Source organism: Micromesistius poutassou, assembly GCF_964030765.1.
Source record: "Micromesistius poutassou genome assembly, chromosome: 17".
NCBI lineage: Eukaryota > Metazoa > Chordata > Actinopteri > Gadiformes > Gadidae > Micromesistius > Micromesistius poutassou.
In genome coordinates, this window is record NC_140287.1 from 14,975,104 (window position 1) to 14,999,506 (window position 24,403).

General features: G+C 47.3%; 4 protein-coding genes across 4 annotated transcripts in view; 3 read left to right on the forward strand and 1 right to left on the reverse strand.

Moving 5' to 3' along the window:
* Positions 1 to 398: 398 nt before the first annotated feature.
* On the forward strand, positions 399 to 10,689 carry tc2n (tandem C2 domains, nuclear). The gene is made up of 11 exons (XM_084482001.1): positions 399 to 600; positions 697 to 888; positions 1,666 to 1,842; positions 2,209 to 2,285; positions 3,438 to 3,510; positions 4,671 to 4,771; positions 5,508 to 5,624; positions 6,306 to 6,497; positions 8,670 to 8,784; positions 9,368 to 9,567; positions 9,919 to 10,689. The coding sequence occupies exons 1-11, from the start codon at positions 537 to 539 to the stop codon at positions 10,027 to 10,029; spliced, it is 1,419 nt and encodes a 472-aa protein (XP_084338127.1). The 5' UTR covers positions 399 to 536; the 3' UTR covers positions 10,030 to 10,689.
* Positions 10,690 to 13,718: 3,029 nt separating this feature from the next.
* plek2 (pleckstrin 2) lies at positions 13,719 to 18,640 on the forward strand. Its single transcript, XM_084482576.1, has 9 exons — positions 13,719 to 13,801; positions 14,322 to 14,486; positions 15,551 to 15,744; positions 15,970 to 16,061; positions 16,417 to 16,604; positions 17,074 to 17,175; positions 17,598 to 17,681; positions 17,915 to 17,993; positions 18,506 to 18,640. The coding sequence occupies exons 1-9, from the start codon at positions 13,754 to 13,756 to the stop codon at positions 18,631 to 18,633; spliced, it is 1,080 nt and encodes a 359-aa protein (XP_084338702.1). The 5' UTR covers positions 13,719 to 13,753; the 3' UTR covers positions 18,634 to 18,640.
* A 1,334-nt stretch (positions 18,641 to 19,974) lies between these two features.
* LOC311362116 (galectin-related protein B) lies at positions 19,975 to 22,559 on the reverse strand (the record flags this gene model as incomplete). Its single annotated transcript, XM_084481923.1, has 4 exons — positions 19,975 to 20,399; positions 20,997 to 21,177; positions 22,018 to 22,103; positions 22,533 to 22,559. The coding sequence occupies 4 exons, from the start codon at positions 22,557 to 22,559 to the stop codon at positions 20,256 to 20,258; spliced, it is 438 nt and encodes a 145-aa protein (XP_084338049.1). The 3' UTR covers positions 19,975 to 20,255.
* A 694-nt stretch (positions 22,560 to 23,253) lies between these two features.
* zfyve26 (zinc finger, FYVE domain containing 26) overlaps positions 23,254 to 24,403 on the forward strand; it is a 32,668-nt gene continuing 31,518 nt past the window's right edge. The window contains 2 exon segments of the mRNA XM_084482331.1: positions 23,254 to 23,339; positions 23,851 to 24,118. Coding sequence (XP_084338457.1) covers positions 23,928 to 24,118 — 191 coding nt within the window. The 5' untranslated portion in view covers positions 23,254 to 23,339; positions 23,851 to 23,927.

The following is a 24,403-nucleotide window of genomic DNA, read 5'->3' on the forward strand; positions in this document are numbered from 1 at the left end:
CCTGAAAAGTTATGCAGATATTAAGGGTTGTTGAGGTACTTTCCGAAAGGAAACACGATACGGTGTACGGTACGATGTGGTTATGTGAGATGTCGTTTAAGAAATATTTCTATTTACCGTCGCGCTTCTGAGAAGGAAGCGCTCATCTGGAGTCCGGGAAAGAAGTGGTGAGAGAGAGAGAAAGAAAGAGAGCGAGAGAGAGAGAGAGAGAGAGATACTCAGAGAGGGAGAGAGATAGCTACTCAGAGAGGTAGCGGGACAGAGAGGGAGCGAGAGTGCAATAAAGGAGAGATGCAGTAACAGCTATACACCTTGTTGCCCAGAGTCGTTCGAGTCGCTCGGGGGAGGATGACCATGAAGGGAGCATAACATGGAATTACTCACAGAATCCATCTGAAGACACGACAACGGCGAGGGGCAGGTTTTATTCCGCTCAATCTACTTTGCAACCGAGTGGATCATCTGTAGAGACCTGGATCCTAGACCACCTGTAGGACCCTTATCCTAGACCTGGACCATAGACCTCAGGTGCTGCGATGGAATGCCTCAAGATGTGCTGCAAAGACTACCTGGGCAAGGAGGCAGAGCCGGAGAAGCAAGGTAACCGGACACCTGTCCGCCACACCGTCCCGTTCATATACCCGCAGGGCCGCCGTTTAACCGGCCCGTTGTGTCCCCCCCTGTGCCGCTGAGCAGCGATCCAGGTGAAGATGCCCCCCGGAGAGATCTGCCGGGAGATGCCGCGGTCCGTCGGGGTCTCGGAGGACTACCTGCTGTCCAAGATGCCCCTGGACGGGCGGGAGGTGCCGTTCGTCCTGCCCACCTTCCAGCCCACCTACATTCAGCCGCGGGGCCCCGGGTACCCCCACGCACCGCCGGGACCCCAGAGTAAGCCCCGGAGACGGTTTACGGTACCTTACACATCTGATCATAAAGGACGTTGCCGTTACAACCCTAAACCTTATTTATGTTTTTGAAGAAACTTGGTCACTTGAACTATTATGTAGCCTTCATCTTTATGTATGCTTTGATTGTTACTCTCGCCTCACTTGTAAGACGCTTTGCATAACATTGTCAATGTAAAACCACTATGTGTAACATTGTTCCCTATTCAGTGCATTGCTCCAACTCAATCTGTTGTAACGATGAATTGGTTCAACGCATTTGGTTAGGTGTTTTAAGAGATAGCGCTCTATTTCAATTTTGGAAAATGCGTTATTGTATGAACAAGCAGGCTGTTATACTGGAAAGCAGCGAGTGGTTATGGAGAGAAACAAAGGAAAGGCTTGGAAAAGGAAAGAGAAAACCTTCCCCACCTCTCTCCATCTCCGGCCAAGTCTCTACTTATAGGGGGATCCGTTACATGGTGGCTCCTCTACAGGGGGCTTTCTGTTGGGAAAAACACCAAAACTGACCTTTCTCTGGCCTTTAACTGACAACTATAGTTCAACTGTATAACATTATTTAAACTTTAACCGTATAGGGGAGGTGAAGTGGACGTCACACCGTGTTACAACGCCACGGGGACGGCGCCATGCGGAGAGGTCGCAGCCTCTCTGTTGGTCAGAAATAGTATGATCTGCCGCTCGACGAATCCGAAAAAAGTTCGATATTCGGCGCAAATAGCATTCGCTTTCTTAAACCATACTTCGGTTTGATCCGCAGGTTCAGCCAGGAGCAGGTACGCAGAGAGGAAGGCAGAGCTCTCGGCCCACCAAAGTCCGGGCTACGGCAGCACCGAGACCAGCTTCCACCCGGACCAGAAGGCCGCGTTCATGTCCCCCGGCTCGGCCCGCCGCGACACGCTCCAGCAGAACCGTAGCCCGGCGCCTCAAGGCCCAGGTAGGCCTACCAACGGTCTCTCTATTGTATATGGAGGTGAGGGGTTTGAACGTGCGGGCCAGCTTGACTGATTTCTACAAAATAATGTTTATTAATGGTTGTACAATTATTAATTGTAATTGTTGCTAATTATTAATTTGGACATTTTTCAACTGTAGTGTGTGTGTGTGTGTCTGTCTGTCTGTCTGTCTGTCTGTCTGTCTGTCTGTCTGTCCGTCTAGTGTGTGTGTGTGTGTGTGTGTGTGTGTGTGTGTGTGTGTGTGTGTGTGTGTGTGTGTGTGTGTGTGTGTGTGTTCCTGTGTGCGCGTGTCTCTCTGGCTGTGTCTCTCTGCTGAAGCCCCGTACTGACCCCGTCTCTTCCCCCAGTGTGTGAGCTGCGGGCTGGGCAGCAGAGGCTGAGCAGCTCCCTGATGGATCTCTCCAGGCCTCTGGGCCGCATGCAGGTGGGACAGCTCTCTATCTAATCTAATTCACACACACCATCCGCCATGACGCTAAATATAGCTTTAATATCACCAAGCATGTGGAAAAAGTCTAAAGTAAATGATTGATTTCGGTTGGCTGGCGTAGAACCAGCAGCGTCTCGGCTGAAGTGAATATTTGCTTTCAGTTTTTAATAACTAAAGTGCTTAATTTCCTGTGTGATGCTAGTGTTCATGTGTTCCTCCCACACTGAAAAAACGCTCATCCTCATGGCCCGTGTGGCTGCTGCCAAGTCAGACCAATCCCAATAAAATAAGTAGTTAAAAGTCTGTATGACTGGTGTATGACTGGTGGAGTATATACAGTATTTATCTTAAAGGGTAGAGTTTGAACTATGAAAGAGAAAGATGAGCGATGAGAGTGTGAGAACCGACACAAGTTAGTCACAGCCCTGTTTCTTTGTCGTCAAAACCTTGCCTTTGTTTATCGTTCTTTAATCAGCGCAGCTATGAGCCAGCGGGCCCTCCTGGGCGTGGGTCCCTGCGGTATCAAACCTGCGGTATCTGGCCGTCACACACACCAGCCATTACTGAGCATGAATATTTGATCACCTTATGAGAGCGCTGTGTGTAAAGTCCCGGGCTCCGCGATAAACAGAACGATATCGCTGAACGATTAACGTCACAGCAGCACCGATCGGCCACAGCCCAGGGTATAGATACCAGCTGTCTTGCTTACCCCGGGAAGGACAAGGCAGCGCGCCTTGTCCTTCCCGGGGTTATGTACCATGGCAAGATTGGATTGCAATCGACATTTCCAACATTGAGAGTGATTCACCGATTTTGACATCAAGAGTAATTTCCTATTTTTTGAATGAAAAAAAAACCTGAATCAAATTCTGTGAACCTGCCATTGGTCAACAACATAAGTGGCTGTTTGAGTGTTCACTTAGCCCCGCCTCCTTCACAACTGATATGGTTTCTAGAAATGGACGTGTGTGAATACTTCATAAAAGAGCAGGCGTTCAAAAGGAAATACTGCAGTTTTTGGTCACATCTCCAGAGAAGGAAAAAGAACGATGAATATGTGTGTAACGGAATGATTGTATGTCCAAGAACTTGAGTTTCCCCTATTCCTGCTTCCTGTCCTGACTTCCCTGTCTGATTGGTTAGCAGAGGTTCGACTCGGTGTCCAGCGTCCAGAGCAACACCTCCTCCATGATGAGCTCCATGCAAAGCAGTCTGGGTAATTATTTAATTGGACGAACATGCCTCACACTGCAAACACTTGGCCCCACACACGGCGGTTTTTAATAAGTTCGGGCCGCTGGCAAACAGGATTAGCGGTAGGAGACACACACACATGACACCCCGAATACACATGCGCTCGCACACACTGACACACACAAGATCTCCCATAGCAACGGTGTGAGTCAGACTGGGATGCCTCTCCATACTGGCCCATTGTGACAGACAGGGCATAGGTTGCTGATTGTTTTCTCGAATGTTGCTTATAAAACGGATAGTTTGGGTCCTTGATTCTGATTGGCTGGAAGCCGTAAAACACTATGACCTCAAAACAATTCCCTTTTTTAGTAATGCGCCACCAATCTCTATGTTGCTCAGCAACCATTTGGCAGTCTTGAGGAACTATATCACTTGGCGGGAGAACGATGATTTGTTTTCCTTAAACTATCACATTTCATGTCGCTGTGTGTTTGTGTCGTGAAAACTCGCTCGGTAGTCTAATGGTTTTAGTCAACATTTATGTGGAGCATAAGCCTTCTCATTCGCGCCTTCTTCGATGACCTAGCAGGACATACAAGAGTCTCTCTCACACAGAAACTGCTCTCTTCCGGTAAACACAACACAGGGTGTCTGGCAATGATACATGACTCAAAAGGTATCGTTGCTACTTTCTGGCTGTGGTATTATGGAATAGACAAACAGAGGCTCTGTCTACCGGAAGCTGTCACTTCTTAACGACACAAACCTGCGAAACAAACACGAAAAGCTTACTTGGATCATTACAATGTTTTACTAGTAAATAGAGGAGCCAAGTTTAGAAAGTACCATAAAAGTCCTTCCCTGTGTTTTTTCCTCCACCCTCTGTCTTTGCTCTTTGGTACAGTCCAGTTTTACAGATGGTGAATACTTCAACCACTGCTCACAAACGCATGAGCTAAACTTTTAATTTAACTCAAAATAATTAGATGACGCCATTGTGTCATTGTGTCTCCCACAGCACCAATTATTTTGTCAAAACTACAGATGGACAATGAAATATCAGACAGACAAACGGACAGACAGACAAACGCAGTCAGTCAGTCTCACTCTCACACACACACACACCCACACACACACCTGTAATGTGATGGTGTAACGTCCCGACCGTGTCTCTTCCAGAGTCCATCGGCCTGTCGGGGGACGAGGGGGAACCGGGCAAGGTGTGTGTCCGGCTGAGCTACCAGGAGAACCTGGAGCAGGTGTGGATCTCCCTGGTCCAGGTAAGGGCGGAGCTGGTGATAGTCAGCAGTGGAGGTGGAGGTGGGTGGGATAGTGGTGGTGGAGGTGGGGGGGGATAGTGGAGGTGGTGGTACCGGTATAGGAGGTGGTGGTGGTAGAGGTGGTGGTGGTGGAGTTTGTAGTGGAGGTGGAGGTAGTGGTACAGGTGGTAGTGGTGGAGGTGTATGTATTGGTGGTGGAGGTGGAGGGGGTGGAGCTTGTGGTAATGGTGGTGGAGGTGGTGGAGGTGGAGGTAGCGGGGGGGAGGGGGATCTGGCCAGAGCGACAAAGCGCTCCATTGTGCTCGGCTCCAGAGACACTGAAAGACCCCTCTGTGTGTCCGGGGAGCCGGGGCCCTAAAGACCCAGGTGGCTCCGGACCTATCAGGTCTCAGCACGACTGTGGGTGGTTTCACTGTGGCCAGGACAGCTCTGATGTACGGATTCCCTGATAGAGCGAAGCAGTGGGGTTAATGACTTAACAACTAAGTCTTATCGGATTGGGGATTAATGTGTATGTGTGTGTCAATTAATTAGTTAATCAATTCATTTAAAGCCGTGCCTAGATAAAAGGACAATATTAGATGTTACTAATTAATCCCAGGGACACGCAAGGAAGAACAGGAAAATACAAACTATAGAGAAAATAGAAATAATAAGTCAGAAGTGGTATAATCATCACATGACCTCACTGGCGTTCATCAGTTTGACTAGTCATGTCTGTTGTGTGGACACTCAGTGCTCCGACCTTAGCCTGCCGGGGATCAGCACGGACCAGCAGAGAATCCAGTTCAAAGGGATCATCACTACCTCCAAACCGGTCCAGTTCAAAAGCTCTGTCAAGGACTACGTTCCGGTAAGCCACCGTACCGCCCGCCCCACAAAAACCTTTTAGCACCCACTGAAATTTGATGACCGATGACGGTGTGTGTGTGTGTGTGTGTGTTATGATGATGTCACCGCCGGTGCTGTGGTCGGCCGATCAGCTGTGATACAGGAAGTGAGAGGAAAGACCGATAAGACGTCATTCTGTATTCAGTTACGAAAAAGGAATTCTGAAGAAACCACAAACATTAATAATTGATGTGCTGCCATTAGCGCTGAGCTGAGATACACCGATGTCATTATTTCTTCTTGTTGCCATCGGTCAGCTTGTAATGTAGTTTTGGTCCTGTGGGGAGTAGTGAACCCGATCTCCATGTTGCCCTCGTCTCTGTGGTCCTTACCGTAGTCGCCTCATCACTCATCACTCAGAAAAGGGCGAATTCATTGATTGTTTGCCTGTGTCTCAATCTCTGCTTCTCTGCTTATGAGCTTATCAGAACAAGTTATCTTAAAAATTCATGTAATATGTTGAAAATAGGATTGGATGTGTTATGGTTTACGTTCCAACTGCCCTTTCCGCACTAAAATACGATCACAATCCAGTCAGCCAATGAGAATCCTTGTCTCCACCTTCGCAGTCCGATACGCACCAACCACTGCCCTGCTCCTCTGTGCTTAACCCCGCCCCCTCCTCTCTCTCGTCCTATCCCAGGACATGGAGTTCATGGAGACGTTTGTGTTTGCGCTGCGGCTGCAGAAGCTGCACAGCAGTGCTCTGGTGCTTCGGCTGCAGGCCCTCAGCCCCAAGAAGCGGTCTGTGGCCCAGTGTGTCCTTCCACTGCGTCAACTAGGGTCCCAGGAGACGGAGCACTGGCTGGAGCTACGCCCCGCCTCCAAGTCCCACGTAAGTGGCAGCCCAAATATCCTTTAAAGCTTGGGTAGGCAGTTTAATTTTTTTAAAGCATTTTGGTCATTTTTTGGTCATTTAGAAATTCTCTTTAGATCCCGACAGCAATCAATCAATCAATGATGTGACATTTGTAGTGAGGCATGACGGAAGGGGTGGGATTCTTTAGGTTGGATTTTTTCTAAATCTAGCTTATGCTGGCTGGTTTCTCTTGCCTACCCTACCGGTAAGTATGCAGCATTTGGTCTACACTTTTATTTATCTAATATCTATCAGTCAAAACCTAGTGTAGCGTCTAGGGTGTCTGCCTTCCAGCCGAAAGGTCCTGGGTTTGATCCCCAATGTCCGCCGTCCTCCTGTGTGAGTGTTGAGTGAATCAAATGTTCTTCAGAGTTGACCCGAACCTTCAATATAGATTCTAGGTTCATAAAGACAAAAAGCCTTGAGAAGAGATGGATATTCAGGAGGTGACAGTGAAGTATGTATGGCTGTCGTCCGCAGTACTGTAATGCACTGGGGCTGAAACAATGACACCACCTGTTCAGGTCTGTCACGTCGGAGGAGGAAACTATCTGCAGTATAACGGGCGATTACTGGAAACTTGCATCCTTTTTCCTTAAGAGCGATTTCCCGCCACGCCCACCAGTGGACAATAACTCAATATCAGCTTTTACGACCTGTCCTGTATTTTCCCTGTAAACACAAACTGAACAAAAAACAACAGTCGGTCCCCATAAAACCGGGAACCACGGAGTGTGTGTCACCGCGAGCTAGCGGCTATGCTGTACGGTGGCGGCGACGATGCCAGCGGCGTGTTGACACAGCCACACCGTTGCATAATAACAGGAAAAACAAGAGCCGAGACGGAGGAGAATTTGGCTGGAAAGTTGGCAAATAAGAGAGAGCAGATAGTGGGGAAAATAAGTGAGAGGTATGGAAAGTAGGTCAAAGCCAGAGTGTTTGGGTGAGTGAGTGGCCCAGCCTGTGCGTGACGCGGTGACGCACCGTCATGTGGGGTCCTAATGTTTCCACAGTTGAGGAATTGCACTTTTCATTACGCCTTCGGAGCTATACTTCCAATCTCCCCGATTGTTGATGACCTCCAGGTGAACACTTAGTGCAAATAGCGCATGTTTTTAAATTGCTTTTATTCAGTAGGTGCTCCCAGAGCCATCACGCATGAATAGATGAATTTGAGGGAAACTTGAAACATGAAAAGAGTAGTTGGTACAATTCAGAGGAGTTATGTGGCAAACACTGGGAAAGAACCCTTTTGTAAAATGTGAAATTACTTTAAAGGATACTTTTTGAGGGAATTAGGGTTAGGAAAAATGTGTCTGGACCACAAAACCCAGTTAATCAATCAAATGGATAAGCGGGATCCATCAGAGTTGATCTGTCATTTCTTGTCAAGTTTCTTCTCCTCTGCTGTTCTGAGAAGAAAACTTGACACTCTAACACAGTGGTTCTCAACCACCGGGCCGTGGGCCAGTACCGGGCCCTGGATCATTAGCAACTGGGCCTCAGAGATTTAGACATTAAGCTCAAATAATATATAAAATACAAATAAATATATATGGAACTATAATATATAGATTTGTTTTTTCTTCCATAATATTCAAACAATTTTGATAATATTTCTTTAGTCATTATTTGTTTTGTACCTGATTTTATTTAACAGCACAATGGGCTGGGGGTCATTAACCCAGCTACTGCCCTGAGTTTCCCAAAACACTTGGATAAATGTGTTTTACAGAGCTAAGGCCATCAGTGTGTCCCTCCCCTGCGTTAACTAGGGCCGGGTTAGGGTTGTTAGGGTTAGGGTTAGGGTTGTTACTGGGGCCCCAGTAACAGGTCTAAGGGTTAGGAACCAAGAGGGCCCCCTGGCTGCAGAGTACACATAGTCAAACCACTGGGAGGACGGTTGCTAGGCGAACACAAACAAACATTTCCTGCCACCAACTCTACTTCAAACATTTCATATTTGAGTTGGATTGCTTCTTAACAACCTCAACTTTTAATTTGTATTCCACATATTTTGGTTCTTAACTATTTGATTTCATGTTCCCAAGCGGGATAGAGCCTGCAACTCGAAACCCCTTCAACCACTTGACTGTCGGAGTCATGAATAGGCCGTATGAATAAAGTTGGCTGAACTGTTCCCTCCAGGTGTGCCATGCGGAGCTGCATGTGGCCACATGCTTCCAGGCGGTCAGCAGTCGAGTCCAGCTGCAGGTCATCGCTGCCCAGAACCTCCCCACCTCCTCCTCCCCCCTCTCCCAGGGTACGTCCTGCAAGTTCTTCTAGACGCTAAGTCTGTCTAGCTGCTAAACTCTAGCTGCTAGCATGTGTATGTGTGTCTACAGCTGTGTTATCACATATATCTATTGGTGTGGTGTGGTGTGGTGTGTGTGTGTGTGTGTGTGTGTGTGTGTGTGTGTGTTGACACGCATCTATTATCGTATCTGTTCCACGTATCTATTATCAGTTGGTATCAGTATTGTTATGTATATCTACAGGTGTGTCCATGTGTGTGTGTGTGTGTGTCTGTCAGTGTGAGTCTGTGTGTCTGTCAGTGTGAGTCTCTCTGTGTGTCCGTGTGTGTGTGTCTGTCAGTGTGCGTCTCTTTGCATGTCCGTGTGTGTATCTGTCAGTGTGCGTCTCTCTGCGTGTGTGTCTGTCAGTGTGCGTCTCTTTGCGTGTCCGTGTGTGTGTCTGTTAGTGTGCGTCTCTCTGTGTGTCTGTGTGTGTGTGTGTCTGTCAGTGTGCGTCTCTCTGCGTGTCCGTGTGTGTGTCTGTCAGTGTGTGTCTCTCTGCGTGACAGGTTCCATCACTGAGCTGCTGTCATGTCCCGCCCCCCTCCGCAGTGTTCTTTGTGAAGGCGGAGCTTCAGCGTCTGGAGCGACCAACCACGACCAAGAAGACCAAGGCGCTGAAGGCCTCAGATGGCACCTGTCAGTGGGCGGAGACTCTCCACTTCCAGCTGCCGCCTTTAGACCACGCCTCCACGCTGGCGGTCAAACTGTACAGCCGCAGCTCCGTCCGCAGGAAGCAGTACCTGGGAGAGGTGAGCGTCGCCGTTGGCAACAGGCTCGGCACCACAGCAGGCCCAGGATGATGGAACAGGAGTGCTCATTCTAATGATGGAAGACGCTAACTGTGCCGGTGGCCATTAGCATTAGCAGCTGGCCGTTAGCATTAGCAGCTGGAAAATTGAGTGCCTGGGTTTGACCCCAGATGGTTAGCCGTTTCTCCAGTTTGATCTCCCTTTGGAGGGGTTTTTCTCTAACCCATTTAATATGTTAATATATGAATCACAAGTGAGTTATGTTTTTATTTATTCGTTTATTATTCATTATGTTTCATTCCATACCATGACTGTGTTTGTATTGACTGATGTTTCCCCCGCGGTGGGCAGGTCGTGCTGGGGTTGGACAGCCCGGCTCCAGCGGCCGCCGAGCAGTGGAGGAACACGCTGGCTCAGCCCGAGATCCACGTGGCCGCCTGGCACAGGCTGAGCAGGTCGTAGGTCAAACCCCTCGGCTCACCGCCCTCAGATCAAACCCAGCTGTATACTGTCACTGTACATACTCTACCGTCACTGTACGTACTCTGTCACTGTATGTACCGTACTGTACATACTGTTACTGCCAGTGACTACGTACCGTACTGCCACTGTACTTACTGGTACTGCGCAGCGACCCAAGGCTTTGTGATGCACACCATGCGGAACATTTCTTAAACACTGCGAGGAACCGAATGGATTGTGCGATTGTAAATAGTACGAAACCCCTGAAGAATACCGAATGGTGGAGACAGTGCCGAACAAAAGGAAACACACGAAAGAAGTTTATTTTCTTTTGTTTTACGTAGTACCATGTTAATATTGGTAAAACAATATGACAATGACCAGGAACTGCTGAAAATTATTTTTGTACAATTGTACAGTCGCTTCTGGTACCATTGTGACTTTTATCAGTGTCTGTGTGATTTAGAGGGTGTATGTTTGTGGTGATTGATAATGAACTCAACACTTCACAAGACACTTGTTTTATCAATTGCCTAACAAGGACCTGCATTAAGGCACATATAGTGTGGCAACTCTTCGCCAGAGGCTTTTTCAAACATAAGTAATTTTAATGACATGCACGTATTTAATCCACTGCTAGCTAAATAGCCTTCATTTGCATTTAATAAAGCCAAATATTGGATATATGTAGATATATTTTAATATATATAGGCCTATATGTAGATGAGTAATATTTGTAATGTATTGTGAGATAAACAAGGTGGGAGGCCGTGATGAAGTGAGATGTTTCTAGTAGAATCTTAAAAACAAGTTGTGTTCTTCACATTGTAAAATAAGAGGTTTTGACTGAAAATAAAAATAAAATGCTATTCGAAACGCCTTTCCCCAACATTGTGTTAGTGACGTCCGATACTCGATGTGAGACAGGTTATAAAACAAACCGGAAGTCCGGGCAGCCGGTCAGCCAATCATAAAACACTAGTGCTACTGACCACTGGGTCGTCCAATCATAAAACTCGATCCTCAGTTTCTTTATTGAGGTGAGGAGCATCTACCGGTAAACACTGGAAGATTCCAAGATTGCAAAGCAGTCTGCCGCCATGTCCACCCTTTACCGGCTCCTCCGTAACACCGCAGGGCGTCGGTGCTGGAACCCGTTAAGTGCATAGTTTGAGTTTAATGATCCAGAGGAGGAGATAACCTGATGCAGTGTAGGAGATCTCCCTGAGTGTGCGGACTGTGACGGCTGGTTTAACCTGTGCTCATTGATCACTTAATGTTCAGCAGGTGTGCAGCCTCCCCCAGCCCCAGAGGCCAATCAGACGGTCTCGGGCCAGGTGAGGCTTTCCAATGTGGAGGTTGTTGTATTTTATGACAGAGGTGGTTTGGAGATGTATTTTGTGAGACTAACTGGGAGCTGCTCTGTTTTCAGAAAATGTTGCGTTTAATAAATCAACCAAATAAATACCGGCTAGGCCTCATCACAAATTCCATCTGGTATTGAAAGGAAAAAAAACTATTAACTATTAAACTATTAAACTCGTTCTAATGGGGCTGGATTCTTGAAAAAATTAAAACGGATCAATCCCTGAATCCAATTAGAACATGAGCGTTTTCAAATTAAACTGAAATTCTTCAACTGAATTGAAAAATCAACAGTAAACAAGAGAATCTCTTTGCCAAATGTTGGGCTTCATTCAATGTGTGAGCAGCTGTGGCCTTGGCATGCAGACGCACACACACTGGCACACTCACAACCACCAGAGAACAATCCCGGCCTCCAGCCAGGCATCCCAAGACAACAGAAAGAGGTGCGTGACCGCGTGTTTTGGTGTTTGCGTGTTTGCACATGAGCATGTGACCCGGACGGCGAGCTCCTAAACGCCGAACGATCTGCGTCAAAGCCGCTCGTATATCTGCAGTACAAGTGTGCTGTGGTCTGCTTCTACCCAACTGTTGTTTGACGATCGGTTAATGTTTAATCAACGCGAGGGCAGCCCAGGCCCGCCTCAGGCTTATCCTTGATTCAACACACGTCTTCACTTCACTCCACTCTTCACCTAACCGTGCAGAAAGTGGACGACTCCAAAACCGGTGCGCTTGTGTGTGTGTGTGTGTGTGTATGTTCCACCAATCCGACACATTCCAGCTGTCCCCTGCCGGCTCTCTAGTAACCACGGCCTCGACTGGAATGTCAGTATATATAAATATATATATATATGAATATATCACCGCGGGAACAACACCAGAGACGCGTTGTTTTCGTTACGCCATAGATGCTGGCCGCCCTGGGACACGTCCAACTCCTTGTTTATGAATTTTTTCTCACACCAAATGTTTGAGGTCAACATTCATTAAGGGTGCACAGTGAATAGGAAATGAATTGATGATGAGAGTGAACGGCCGGTCAGGTGGCCCCTTGACCCCCCGTCCAGCCGTGTGTCTGTCCCCCATGGGGGACCGGGGTCCGGTGGGGGGACGCGGTCCGCGAGGGAGGTCCCCAGCTGCTGGGTCTCATTGGACACTGCTGGCCAGGAGCCCGTTTCTCATCAACAACAGAGAAGTGGCCCGTGTGTGTGTGTGTGTGTGTGTGTGTGTGTGTGTGTGTGTGTGTGTGTGTGTGTGTGTGTGTGTGTGTGTGTGTGTGTGTGTGTGTGTGTGTGTGTGTGTGTGTGTGTCCCCTGCAGTCCGTCTCCAGGATGTGAACTCTGAGTAATCCGGAGCACAAAGAGCAGAGCGGTGGTCTCCCAGCTGAGCTCCTCCAGACCAGCTCAAGCCCCTCACAGGAGCAGACGGCCCGCTCTGTCTGTTTCTCTCTCTCCGTCCCGCTTCTCTCCCTGTCCCTCTCTCTCTCTTTCTGTCTATTGTCACTTTCTCTCTATCTGTCGCTGTCTCTCTCTCTTTCTGTCTCTGTCTCTCTCTCCTCTCACTCTCCATCTGTCGCTGTGTGTCTCACTCTCACTCTCTGTCTCTATTTCTGTCTCACTCTTTCTGTCTCTCTCTTTCTGTCTCTTTCTCTCTCTAGCTCTATCTGTCGCTGTGTCTCTCTTTCTGTCTCTGTCTCTCTATCCTCTCACTCTTTCTGTCTCTGTCTCGCACTCTCTATCTGTCGCTCTGTGTATGTCTCTCTTTCTCTCTCTTTATGTCTATGTGTCTCTCTCTTGTGTGCTCTCTCTCTCCCTTTCTCTCTCTTATTTTGTGTCTATGTCTCTCTACCTCTTTCCCATTGGATGCTTTCCCTTTGTGTAATTAAATAACCATCTGAACTTTCTTTGGTCGGGTTTCATTTTTGATCCCTGAAGGAATGTAAACTACCAGTTGGAAAAACGTTTTTTAATTAAGCTAAAATAAATGTTTTTTTCTCTCTCTCTCTCTCTCTCTCTCTCTCTCTCTCACTCTCTCTCCTGCGCGCCAAACCACCGGAGATATGATATACCAATACATCTTGATCCTCATAATGACAGCCGTCGTGGTTGAACGTCTGTTTCCGTGAACACTATCAAATTGAAAACAAAGAGTGTGTGCGCCCCCGTGTGGTCAAGACGACCACTGCAGGATCAGATCGTAAAAGGGGGGATTAAGCAATCTCAGTTAAGGTGGGGAAGCGATGACGGATATATGAGTATTGAACCCGGTGACTCACCTGGCTGGCTGAGGTGAGGGGTAATTTAAAAGGAGCAGGTATGAACGGGTGTGGTGCTCGGCAGAACAGACTTAGCACACCATGGACAAGAAGAGCACTACGCTAAGAGAGGGCTTTCTGGTGAAAAGAGTAAGTATTTGATTATAACATCTTTATTTCTCTACTTCCTTTCAACTATTCTCTCTCTTCTTTCTGTCCAGTACTGTGACTTTCTTTGCCTTGTCTTGCCTGTCTGTCTGACAATAATAACCATCTATCTGTTTGTCTGTGTTTTCAGCCTTTCTCTTACTATTTAGTAACCATTTGTCTCTCTCTCAGGGTCATCTGGTGCCTGTCTGTCTGACCATGGCCTGTCTCTCTCAGGGTCACCTGGTGCCTGTCTGTCTGACCATGACCTGTCTGTCTCCCAGGGTCATCTGGTGCCTGTCTGTCTGACCATGGCCTGTCTCTCTCTCCCAGAGTCACCTGGGGCCTGTCTGTCTGACCATGGCCTGTCTCTCTCTCAGGGTCACCTGGTGCCTGTCTGTCTGACCATGACCTGTCTGTCTCCCAGGGTCATCTGGCGCCTGTCTGTCTGACCATGGTCTGTCTCTCTCCAAGGGTCACCTGGCGCCTGTCTGTCTGACCATGGTGCCTGTCTGTCTCTCAGGGTCACCTGGTGCGTAACTGGAAGGCGCGCTGGTTCGTGCTGACCCCGGACCAGCTGCTGTACTATAAGTACGAGGGCAGCAAGCGGGACTCGTGCCAGCGCGGCCGCGTGATGCTGCGGGGCTGCGAGGTCACCTGCCCCTACCTGGAGAACGAGAACCGCCCCGTGAGTCTCACACATCTTGGGGGCGGGATGAGGGCCTTTTCTTCTCCTGTGGGGGGGGGTCCTCTCCCACGTCTGTTCTGGGGGGAGCCGGACGTGTGTACATTATAAAAGCCAACATGGAGAGGTGACTGGTGAAAGAACAGAAAGTGGAATACATTTACATCTGTTCATCCAGCAGACGCTTTCATCAACTGTTAGGCTGGGAACAATCACAGCCCACTCTCTGAGTTTGAGTAAAGAAAAAGTGCAAATATCCAATAAAACTACAGCTGGACAGAGTGCACAGTAGCAGTAGGATATTAGAGTACGTATTTAAGTATGGCATCTATTAACTCACTCTATATTTAATTTCTCAGCAAATTGCGGTCTCCAAATTCAACCCATGACCGGTTTTAGATTCATGAGATTGTGATTGTTTGTGATCATGAGATTGATGGTTACGCAACGTGTTTGTGTGTTTGTGTTTGTGTGTATGTGTGCGAGGTTTCAAAACACCTCTGTAGTCTCTATCATCTCTGTATCTATAATCTCTCTGGCTCTGCAGGGTTTAGTTCAGATCGTTTTGTGTAACTGCTTCCTGGATACTGGATGCTCTGAGTACATAACACCTACCTCAAAGAGTTCTTAGTCACAGTGCAAACTTTCGTTTTAAAAAGTTAATATTTAAACCATGTTTAAATAATTAATCATGTGATCAACTAAACCATTTGGTTGAATAAATGATAATTTGATCCACTGTGTTACAGGATAACACCATTAAAATTTTTTTATTTAATCATATATGATCTAATTTAAAAATAAACCAATCTAATCTCATGTCTTCTTGTTCGATCCAGTCCTGTCTATTCAAACCTAATCTAATCTAAAAACCTAATCCTAAACCTATCCTAATCCTAACTCTAATCTTAATCCTAATCCTAATTTGAATCCTAACCCTATACATCTCCTAACCTAATCCTAACCTAATCCTAACCCTAATCCTAACCCTAACCTAACCTTATCCTACCCTAATCCTAAATCTAAACCTAACCTTAATCCTAATCCTCATCCTAATCCGGTCCCAGCTGGTGTTCAAACTGAGGACCCAGAGCTCAGTGGATCACTTCCTGGAGGCGTGTTCCCGGGAGCAGAGAGACGAGTGGGCCGCCGCCATCAGCGCCGTGGTGGAGGACCTCCGTCAGGCTGACGGGGGGGCGGCCGGCCCCCCCCAGGACTCCTCCACCTCCACCCAGCAGCACCTCCAGGACATCAACCTCAGGTATCACCAGGCACGGGGAGGTGTGGACTGAGGATGGAGAGGTGTGAATGGAAGTGGATTCGGATGGGTTTCTCTCTCTCTCGCTCTCTTCCCCCCCCCCTCTCTGTCTCTCTCTCTTTCTCTCTCTCTTTTCTCTTTTTCTCTCTCGTTTATAGTCTCCCCCTCTCTCTCTCTCTCTCAAGTCAAGTTAATACTCTCTCTCTCGCTCTCTCTCTCTTTCTCCAGTCAGGTGGTCGACTCCATGTATGACGTCCACAGTGGCATCAAAATGACCAACCACGTTGAGCAAGGCAGCACCTACAGCAACTGCTTCTCAGGTCCGTCTCCTCTGGGTCCTAAAGAGAGAAGTGTTCAGAACGCATGAGGATGAGGATGATGTTGATAAGGATGATAATGGTGATGAGGATGAGGATGATGTTGGAAGGATGATAATGGTGATGATGATGAGGATAATTATGTTGATGACGATGATGAAGATGATGATAAGAATGAGGATAATGATGATGAAGATGATGATGAGGATGTTGAAGATGATGATAAGAATGAGCGTGACGATGATGATGAGGAGGATGATGATGATAACGATGATGATGAAGAGGATGATGATGATGATGATGATGAGGAGGATGATGGTGATGATGGTGATGAAGACGTGGCTGTGGCCCCCTGCAGGCTCGGCGGTGGTGGACTGGCTGGTGTTCTCGGGGGCGGTGCTGAGCCGGGTGGAGGCAGTGACGCTGGCGTCGGCGGTGATGGAGGAGGGCTTTGTGCGTCCGCTGGGCCACCGGAGTGTGGAGGCGCTGCGGACCGCCGGCCTCACGCAGCAGTTCCTGGACGACTCCTCCGCCCTTTACTGCTTTGTGAGTGGGCAGGACGCTGGGGGGGGGGGGGGGGGGGGTGTTGAGGAAGATTGCGTCATCTGCGTCGTCTCTATGAGGAACTTCCTGTACGTGCTCCTCTGTGACTGAAGGGATTCAGACACATTGGACTAGTGTGGGCATTGGGGATCCAATCCGGGAGCTTTCTGCTGGGGGTCGAACACCTTTACCACTAGACCAGTGGTTCCCAACCTCGGCTCCGGGGCCGCTCGGGGTCCCTGATTTGCATATGGGGACGCAGGAGATTGCTGACATAAGCTGTAGAAACTTGATGATCCATTCAAGGCCACCATTTGCGAACACTTTTAAAACCTTTTTAGAAGTTCTCTTAGACGTCCTTTAAATACAAACTGCTACTGCTTATCCCTCAGTGTGCAGTAGAGCGAGGTTGGAGTTGAGGGTGGTTTTGAGGGTGGTGATGAGGGTGGTGTTGCTCTGTGTTCCTCTGCAGGCGGAGACCTTTAAGAAGCGTGGCAGCGTGAAGGCGGAGACGTCGCTGGCGGCGGTGGAGCTCAGCGGTCATGTGACCCGGAGGGGCTACCTGCTCAAACAGGTAACGACCAGCTAACAAACTCATCACTAATCACCATAAAAAAGCACAATAAATACATGGTGGAATTTGGCGTGGTTGAACTCTTCCCTATTGATTCTACTTTGTTCTATTCTACTCTACCTTACCCAAATGTACTCCTACTCTTCCCTTGTACACTCTTACTCTTACTATTCTGATTATTTGATTATATTTGATTATATTCCTCTCTTCCTTCTCTCCCCTCCTCTCCTCTTCCCTCCTCTCCTCTCATCTCCCCTCATCTTCCCTCCTTTCATCTTCCCTCCTCTCCCCTCCTCTCTCCTCTCCTCTCCCCTGCCCTCCTCTCCTCTCCTCTGCCCTCCTCCCCCTCCTCCTCTCCCCTGCCCTCCTCCCCTCTCCCCTCCTCTCCTCTCCTCTCCTCTGCCCTCCTCTCCTCTCCACAGGGGCACCAGAGAAAGAACTGGAAGGTGCGTCTCTTCGTCCTGCGCTCAGAGCCCTCCTTCCTGCACTACTACGACCCCAGCAAGGTGCCTACAACACTCCTCCATCTTGGATCCATCTCGGTTTCCATCTTGGTTCCAAAACGCCAGCAAGGTGATGGAAGTGAATGCAGAGTTCCGCATTCACTTCCATCACCCTGCTGGCATTTTGGAACCAAGATGGCCGCGGCAGGTGAATAAGGCCCACACAGGTCACTCACTAACGAGTCACTGTCGTCTCTGTTCTGTCTCGTTCACTTCCTGTCTGGATCACATGGTAGAATGACATCAACCCGGCGGGCGGCTTCCCCCTCAGGGGGTGTCTGGTGTCGGCGCTCCATGACAACGGCGTGCCGTCGGGTGAGTCAGCGTTCCAGAACTCTAGCCAACATATTTCCGAAAATGATAATAAATGAATAAGATTCTGCCCTGAGAAAAAAAGCTCCCGTAATTCAATTCAATGTGAATTCTGGGAAGCATTAACGTCCTAAATAAGTTAAGAGTGACTGAGTGGTGAAGTTGTCTAGGTTTTGGTTTAGCACTAACCCTGTTGGGAATTAAAGGTTAGGGTTAGGGTTTGTAGTTATTTCATTATTTTTTATTATTTTAACATTGCTGTATTTACCCAGGTTATACTTCACAAACAATACAGATTTGTGAAAAAACAACAAATATTTATTACCAATTGTTTATTAACAATATTGTATTAAAAACTCTTTAGTAACCATTTTTTTGAGTATTACCTGGATAGTTAATGGTGTTAATAGTGCTGTAATATCAGAGTAATACTGTAATAACAACACTGTATTAGCATACCATCTCGTTAATGCGCTATCAACGTGAACCGTGTGTGTTCCTTTCCTCCTCCACAGGGGTCAAAGGTGAGGTCCAGGGCAACCTGTTCAAGATCATCACCAAATCCGACACCCACTACTACATCCAGGCTCCCACGCAGGCGGACAAGATGGCCTGGATCGACGCTATCAGGAAGGAGGTCTAGACTCCTGCGTGCCCAAAAGATCCTCTATGTAAACTCTTAAATGTGTAAACTGTAAACTGTAGACTAATGCATTCCATGAATGCAGTGATGTAGCAATTCAAGAAAACTGATATTTCATGTCCAATGTCAATCCGCGACTTTTGTTTGAATGTCAGATGTAATGTGTTTTTATTTTATTTTTTTTGAACACTGTTCATTATGTCGTATTTAATAATTGTATTAAAGAGAATCCAACTTCCGCTGACTGTGTTCTGGAATGCATGGAGCGTGACACCGGTAACGACCCGTGTGCGTGTGCGGGCACGCTGCGCGGTCCTCCCTGACAGCCTGTCAGAGGCCGACACATCCCCCACCCAGTGAAGCGGTTTTGCCGCCAACGTCAGCCTTTTTCCTATCCCCTCGTAGCTCATAATTAGCGCCTTGCAAACCACGGAGCTAACCTGCTGCCGCTCACTGAAGGGTGCAACACTTGTGGTTAGGAAACCTCTGTTTTTATGTGGAAGAACACAGAACATGCTGTTGCCAACCGATGACTGTTTTTTCAGGTACTAGGAGACGCATAACAAACAAATTACAGTTTATTGCCGTGAAGTCAAGTACAAGTGGAACATTCCGATCAAAAAAGTGCTAGGTATTGATTACATGGACAGTGTTAAAAATACAGCTTTTTCAAAGCTAAAACGAGTAAACATAGAAGGATTAAAAATGCTATTTAACCTCTTGGGAGGCCTATGGACAAAACAGAAGGAACTATCTTCATTCCATGCACGTATTTAGTGTTACATAAACATATATTTGGGTGTAAAGTTGGGAACAGACTGAGAATTCCAATTTGAACTGATTCAACTGATTTCACAATCATCATTCTTCGTGTCACTGTAAATAAAAGTGCTTCAGTAATTTAGCCTCAGAAAAAATAGAGATTGCACACATTTTTTTGTGCGGGATTACAGAATTACAATTATTAATCTTCATTAGTCTCACTTCACAGTACCTAGACAGATTCAGCAATTATTTAGTCACTAGCACAACACCCTCGATTTCATCATTGCAATTTAACAACAAATTCTAATTCCTCAAATTCGCACGATTCAGTTCACATTCCCCGCGGTGAATTGACAACACCGACACATCGTTAGGCCTACATTCAGTCAATGGGTTTAAATCCCCTTGCAGGTCATCTAGTGAGGCACTAATCCCGTTTTATAACGGGAATACAAGGCAGGCATCACTTTGTGTTGGACCCACCAAAATCCGCAATGGACTCGTTACCTAATTTAACTCCAACTTTTTTCTTGGGTAGATGTGCGGTATGTCAAGGTCAGGGTAAGGGTCCTGGTCCGTGGAGGCCAGGGTTAGGCTTGGGGTCAGGGGAGGTCAGGGTAGGGGTCAGGGGAGGTCAGGGTAAGGGCCCTGGTCCGTGGGGGCCAGGGTTAGGGATGAGGTCTGAGGAGGTTTGGGTCTGGGTTTGTTGAGGTTAGGGTTGGGGTCTTGGTCAGGGGGGTCACAGGGCTAGGGTGGGGTCTAGGTCAGGGTTGGGGTCTGAGGAGGTCAGGGTTGGGGTCTGGGTCTGAGGGGGTCAGGGCTAGGGTGGGGTCTGGTTGGGAGGGTCAGGGTCTTGATTAGGCCACCTTGGTTAGCTGCAGATCCCCAGACACCCTGAGGGCGGTGAGTGAGGTCAGGGGCGTGAGGCGGTGGGTGAAGCTGAACAATGGCTGGCCGTCCACCAGGATGCGGAACTGCTGGTGCTCACATACAATCTCCATCTGTCAGGGGTAGGAAGGGCATGGGGTCAGAGGTCACGCAAAGAGTTCAGGACAGGCTTCTACCCTAAGCAACCTGCAGTGAATTCAAATACAGACAGCATATATCATGTGTAGGTCAATATATACAGTAAATGCACATGGTAGGTAGGGACCAAGCAGTGAGGAGAAATTAGCTCGCGTTTCAATTGTAATATGGGGGTTTTCAACCTGTGGGTCGCCCAGGGGACCACGTGTGTCACGGGATGGGTCTCACAAGTCACATACATTTGTTTTAACTGTTTCACTTGAGACTAGAGACTAAAAATGTGACTTCTGTCAATATCTGAATGTCTGAATTTTTTACTTTCATTTTAAAATGCAGTCATTAACAAACCAATTAACCAATCAGCATTATCGTAGTCATGGCAATAATGACATTAACCGTAATATCGAGATGAGTAAGAAAGCGCATGTGTAAATCAGAAGAAAATGTGATCAAACCAAGTTTAATGGCTAGTTGGACATGAGAGTCAGCTTCTTGCTAAAGTAAACTCAGAGAGTCATCTTCCTGCTCAAGCAAACTTCTCAGACGGAACCAATTGGAAGGACCGGTCTCACCTTGAAGGATTCTCCCGCCGTGAAGGGGAAGTAGGACAGGGTGTTCTCAGAAGGACCCCACTTGCCAGCCAGACGGGCGTTCCGCTGGACGGCTTTATCCGGAAAGTTGACTTTCAGCTGGAAGCCCACGTCGCCCTCTGGCTCCTCCTGCTGGGGGGCGCTGGACACGACCACCTCCATGCTGTGGGGCCAGGCAGCCGGGGAGGAGACGAGAGGGGCTTCATACACAATACATATAACGTCTTTTATTTCACTGGTCATTTGATGGAATATTGACTCGGGTATTAGTTGGATTACTCATTCTCTAAACCTAGACCTTTTGTCTCACACACACACACACACACACACACACACACACACACACACACACACACACACATTACCGCTACAAGACATCCATCAGTACAACAGTGCCATCTCCTGACTCTCTCCCTCTGTCTCTCTCTCTTTCTCTCTGTCCTCTCTCTCTTTCTCCCTCTGTCTCTCGCCTCATTCGGTCTCTCTCTTTCTCCCTATCTCTATCTGTCTCTCTCTCTCTCTGAATCAGACACTGTTCTTTTCAAGCAATGCTAACTGAGATTAAGTCATGTAACACCTTTTCCACAGATGGTAAGACTTACAATTCAGAGCATGATATTTACTTCTGTACTGTATCATATAATATGATATAATAATATAATATAATAATGTTTGATGTGGGGTTCAAATTCTAACTTGAAGTTTGATATTGAATGTACGTGTGCCTGTACGCCCTCACATATAAGAAAAAATAAGTGCATTTTAGAATTATTGATTGTAAATGCAATTTCTATCCATATATTTATATATTTTTTATCTATCTCTCTGTATCTGACATTTGCACAAGGCACCCTGACTTCAAAGAATAAACATTGTTTGGCACAGCTAAATCCTAAGGCGTCCGAAACCGGTCTGGAACAAGTGTGCGTGTGCGTGTGCGTGTGCGTGTGCGTGTGCGTGTGCGTGTGCGTGTGCGTGTGCGTGTGCGTGTGCGTGCGCTCACCTCTTGGCTTTATTGTTAACGATCCCCATCACAACCAGCTTCATGGAGGGCCGCAGCCCGCCCTTTATCACTCCGCTATATTCCCCCTGCGATACAAAAACGACAAGTTCATCTCACCCAACAGCAGACTCACATTGCATTGCACATTAACATGCATACAGGTTCACGGTTTATACAAAGCGACGTGATCAATGCCCCCTGGGAATACTCTGGTGTTTAATTCTTAAAATAGCCCATCGTCCCAGTGTGAACAGGTGCAACCTGCCCCTTTATCCTCTGCGCATTTCTGCCCTGACTTCGGCGAGAACAAAAGGCCGGTCCGTTTCATTTATAGAATCTCGTTGTCAATGCATGAACCGAACAAGTCTTACTTTTGTCGGAGGGCGTTGCTTTGCACAGACAACACCCTTCACTGAATTAGCTGTACAATTACTGTAACTCACAGATGCTAGCCCGGAAACACTAGCAACGCATCGCTCTGTCATGAGTTCAAAACCACACACGGCGATACGTACATGGTCTTTTTTGTCCGTGTCTTCCATTCCAGGGGATATCTATCTGTATCTAGATCAGTGATGCCGATAGAGACAAGCGTGAATAACGTTCTGTTCCTCCAGACTCCGCCTCGCTGTTGTCATAGAGACAGGCTCCCCATATCCAGGAAGAAGGGGATGCGACGGGGCGTGTCGCAAGTCATTCCTTTTGCGCACACCCGAATAAAAAGGAGGTCAGTTTACTAAAATAAGACCGAATGAACTGAATGACTCATTCAATCAGAACATGTGTTTTAGGATAAGATCAAACAAGATAGTCACAGACGGGAAATGTGGGCCACAGCATAAACTAGCGGACATTCATCAATTTAAAATATTATATATATATAGGCCTATATGTATATTCTCTTTTTAAATTGATGAATATATCTATATATTAAAAACAATGTAGGCTTATATTGCATTAAATCATATTATATATTATATTATTATTACATATTATATATATAGAGAGCATATTATATATTATATATATATTATAGTATACATGCTATATGAACTGTTTTCCAGACAGACAAAATAAAACGCTGCACTATTTTGTATGATTATTTTTAACTTGTGATTCATAACTTATGCTTATGAGCTCCTCAACCTTTAAACCACTCACGTCGGACGGATCAGCTGGTCGGGTCACATGACCTGTCACATGACCCGCCTCTGTCTATGCTACCGGAGCTGCTAGCCAGTTGCACCTAGCATGACGGCTGGAGGCGACACGGGAGCAGGAGACCAAAGGAAGTTCTGCATGACAACAACACACCGAAATGCGTGAGTGTCTCCCTCCCTGTACTTCCCTGTTCGTGACATTGCTGTTGCTGTGGTAACCTAATTGATCCGTGTCGTAGGACACAAACGTGTACATTTAATGACATAATATACAAGGCAATAGCTAGCTCGTAAAGAACCAGCTAGCTGTCAGAGGAGTGTGGTGAGGTGACACTCTGCTGTCTGGGAGGACAGGGCTGGACAGTGGACACTAAAGTGTTGACGTTGATGTAGAGTCTAGACACTCGGGTGCCGGCTTGCATCCCGCTGACGGTGCACGTTGTTTTTTCCTTAACTAGTCAGCAGACTTTTGGGTTCGTTTTTGTTTAACTTATACTCCTGTTATCTTGATTGCTTTGCCCTGCGAAATAATGCAACGCGAATAAAAGTGGCTGATTTTTCAACTGCGGCACTTGACGTCGTTATGTCCGACATGTGTGTGTGTGTATTTAACGTAGCTTTTGTTGGTCCGCTTCTTTAATACAGCTTATTTCCCCCTCTCTATGTCATTCAGACGAGGGAGGCTTGGCGGGTGCTCGTAGCGACCCGGGGATCTTTCCACAGTAACCGGTGTCTGGTGGTCTCGCCGTGATGTACCCGTTCGGCTGCGACGCACAGACCTCTCTCCAGGACCTGTTCGTCTTCTTCAAGCGGTGCTTGCAGCAGGCCGAGTGGGAGCTGGCCAGTGCCTGCTTGCCCCAGCTGGTCAGCCCTCCCGGTGAGCACGCGGAAGATGTGAAGAACATAATCAAAGCCATCATCTCCCGCCCTTACACGTTGAAGTACGTACCACAAAGTAACCCTGTTGTTCAGTGTCAACGTGTGTCTTAAGCCGAAGACGTTTCCTTTGCTCCGCTGTTTAACTGTTTGAATGTGCTCTCTGTTCGGCTAAGTGGAATGTGAGTGCTATGAAAGTGAGTGCATGATTTATCTGTTTCTTTGCCGCCTAGAGTTGCTGTAATCCTCAGTAATAAATACTCTACTACTCTTCTCTGTCCTACAGTCCAGTGACCAGACAATGTATTGTTTTGTTTTAAAAGGGGAAGAGGCCAGATAGTCTAGTGGAT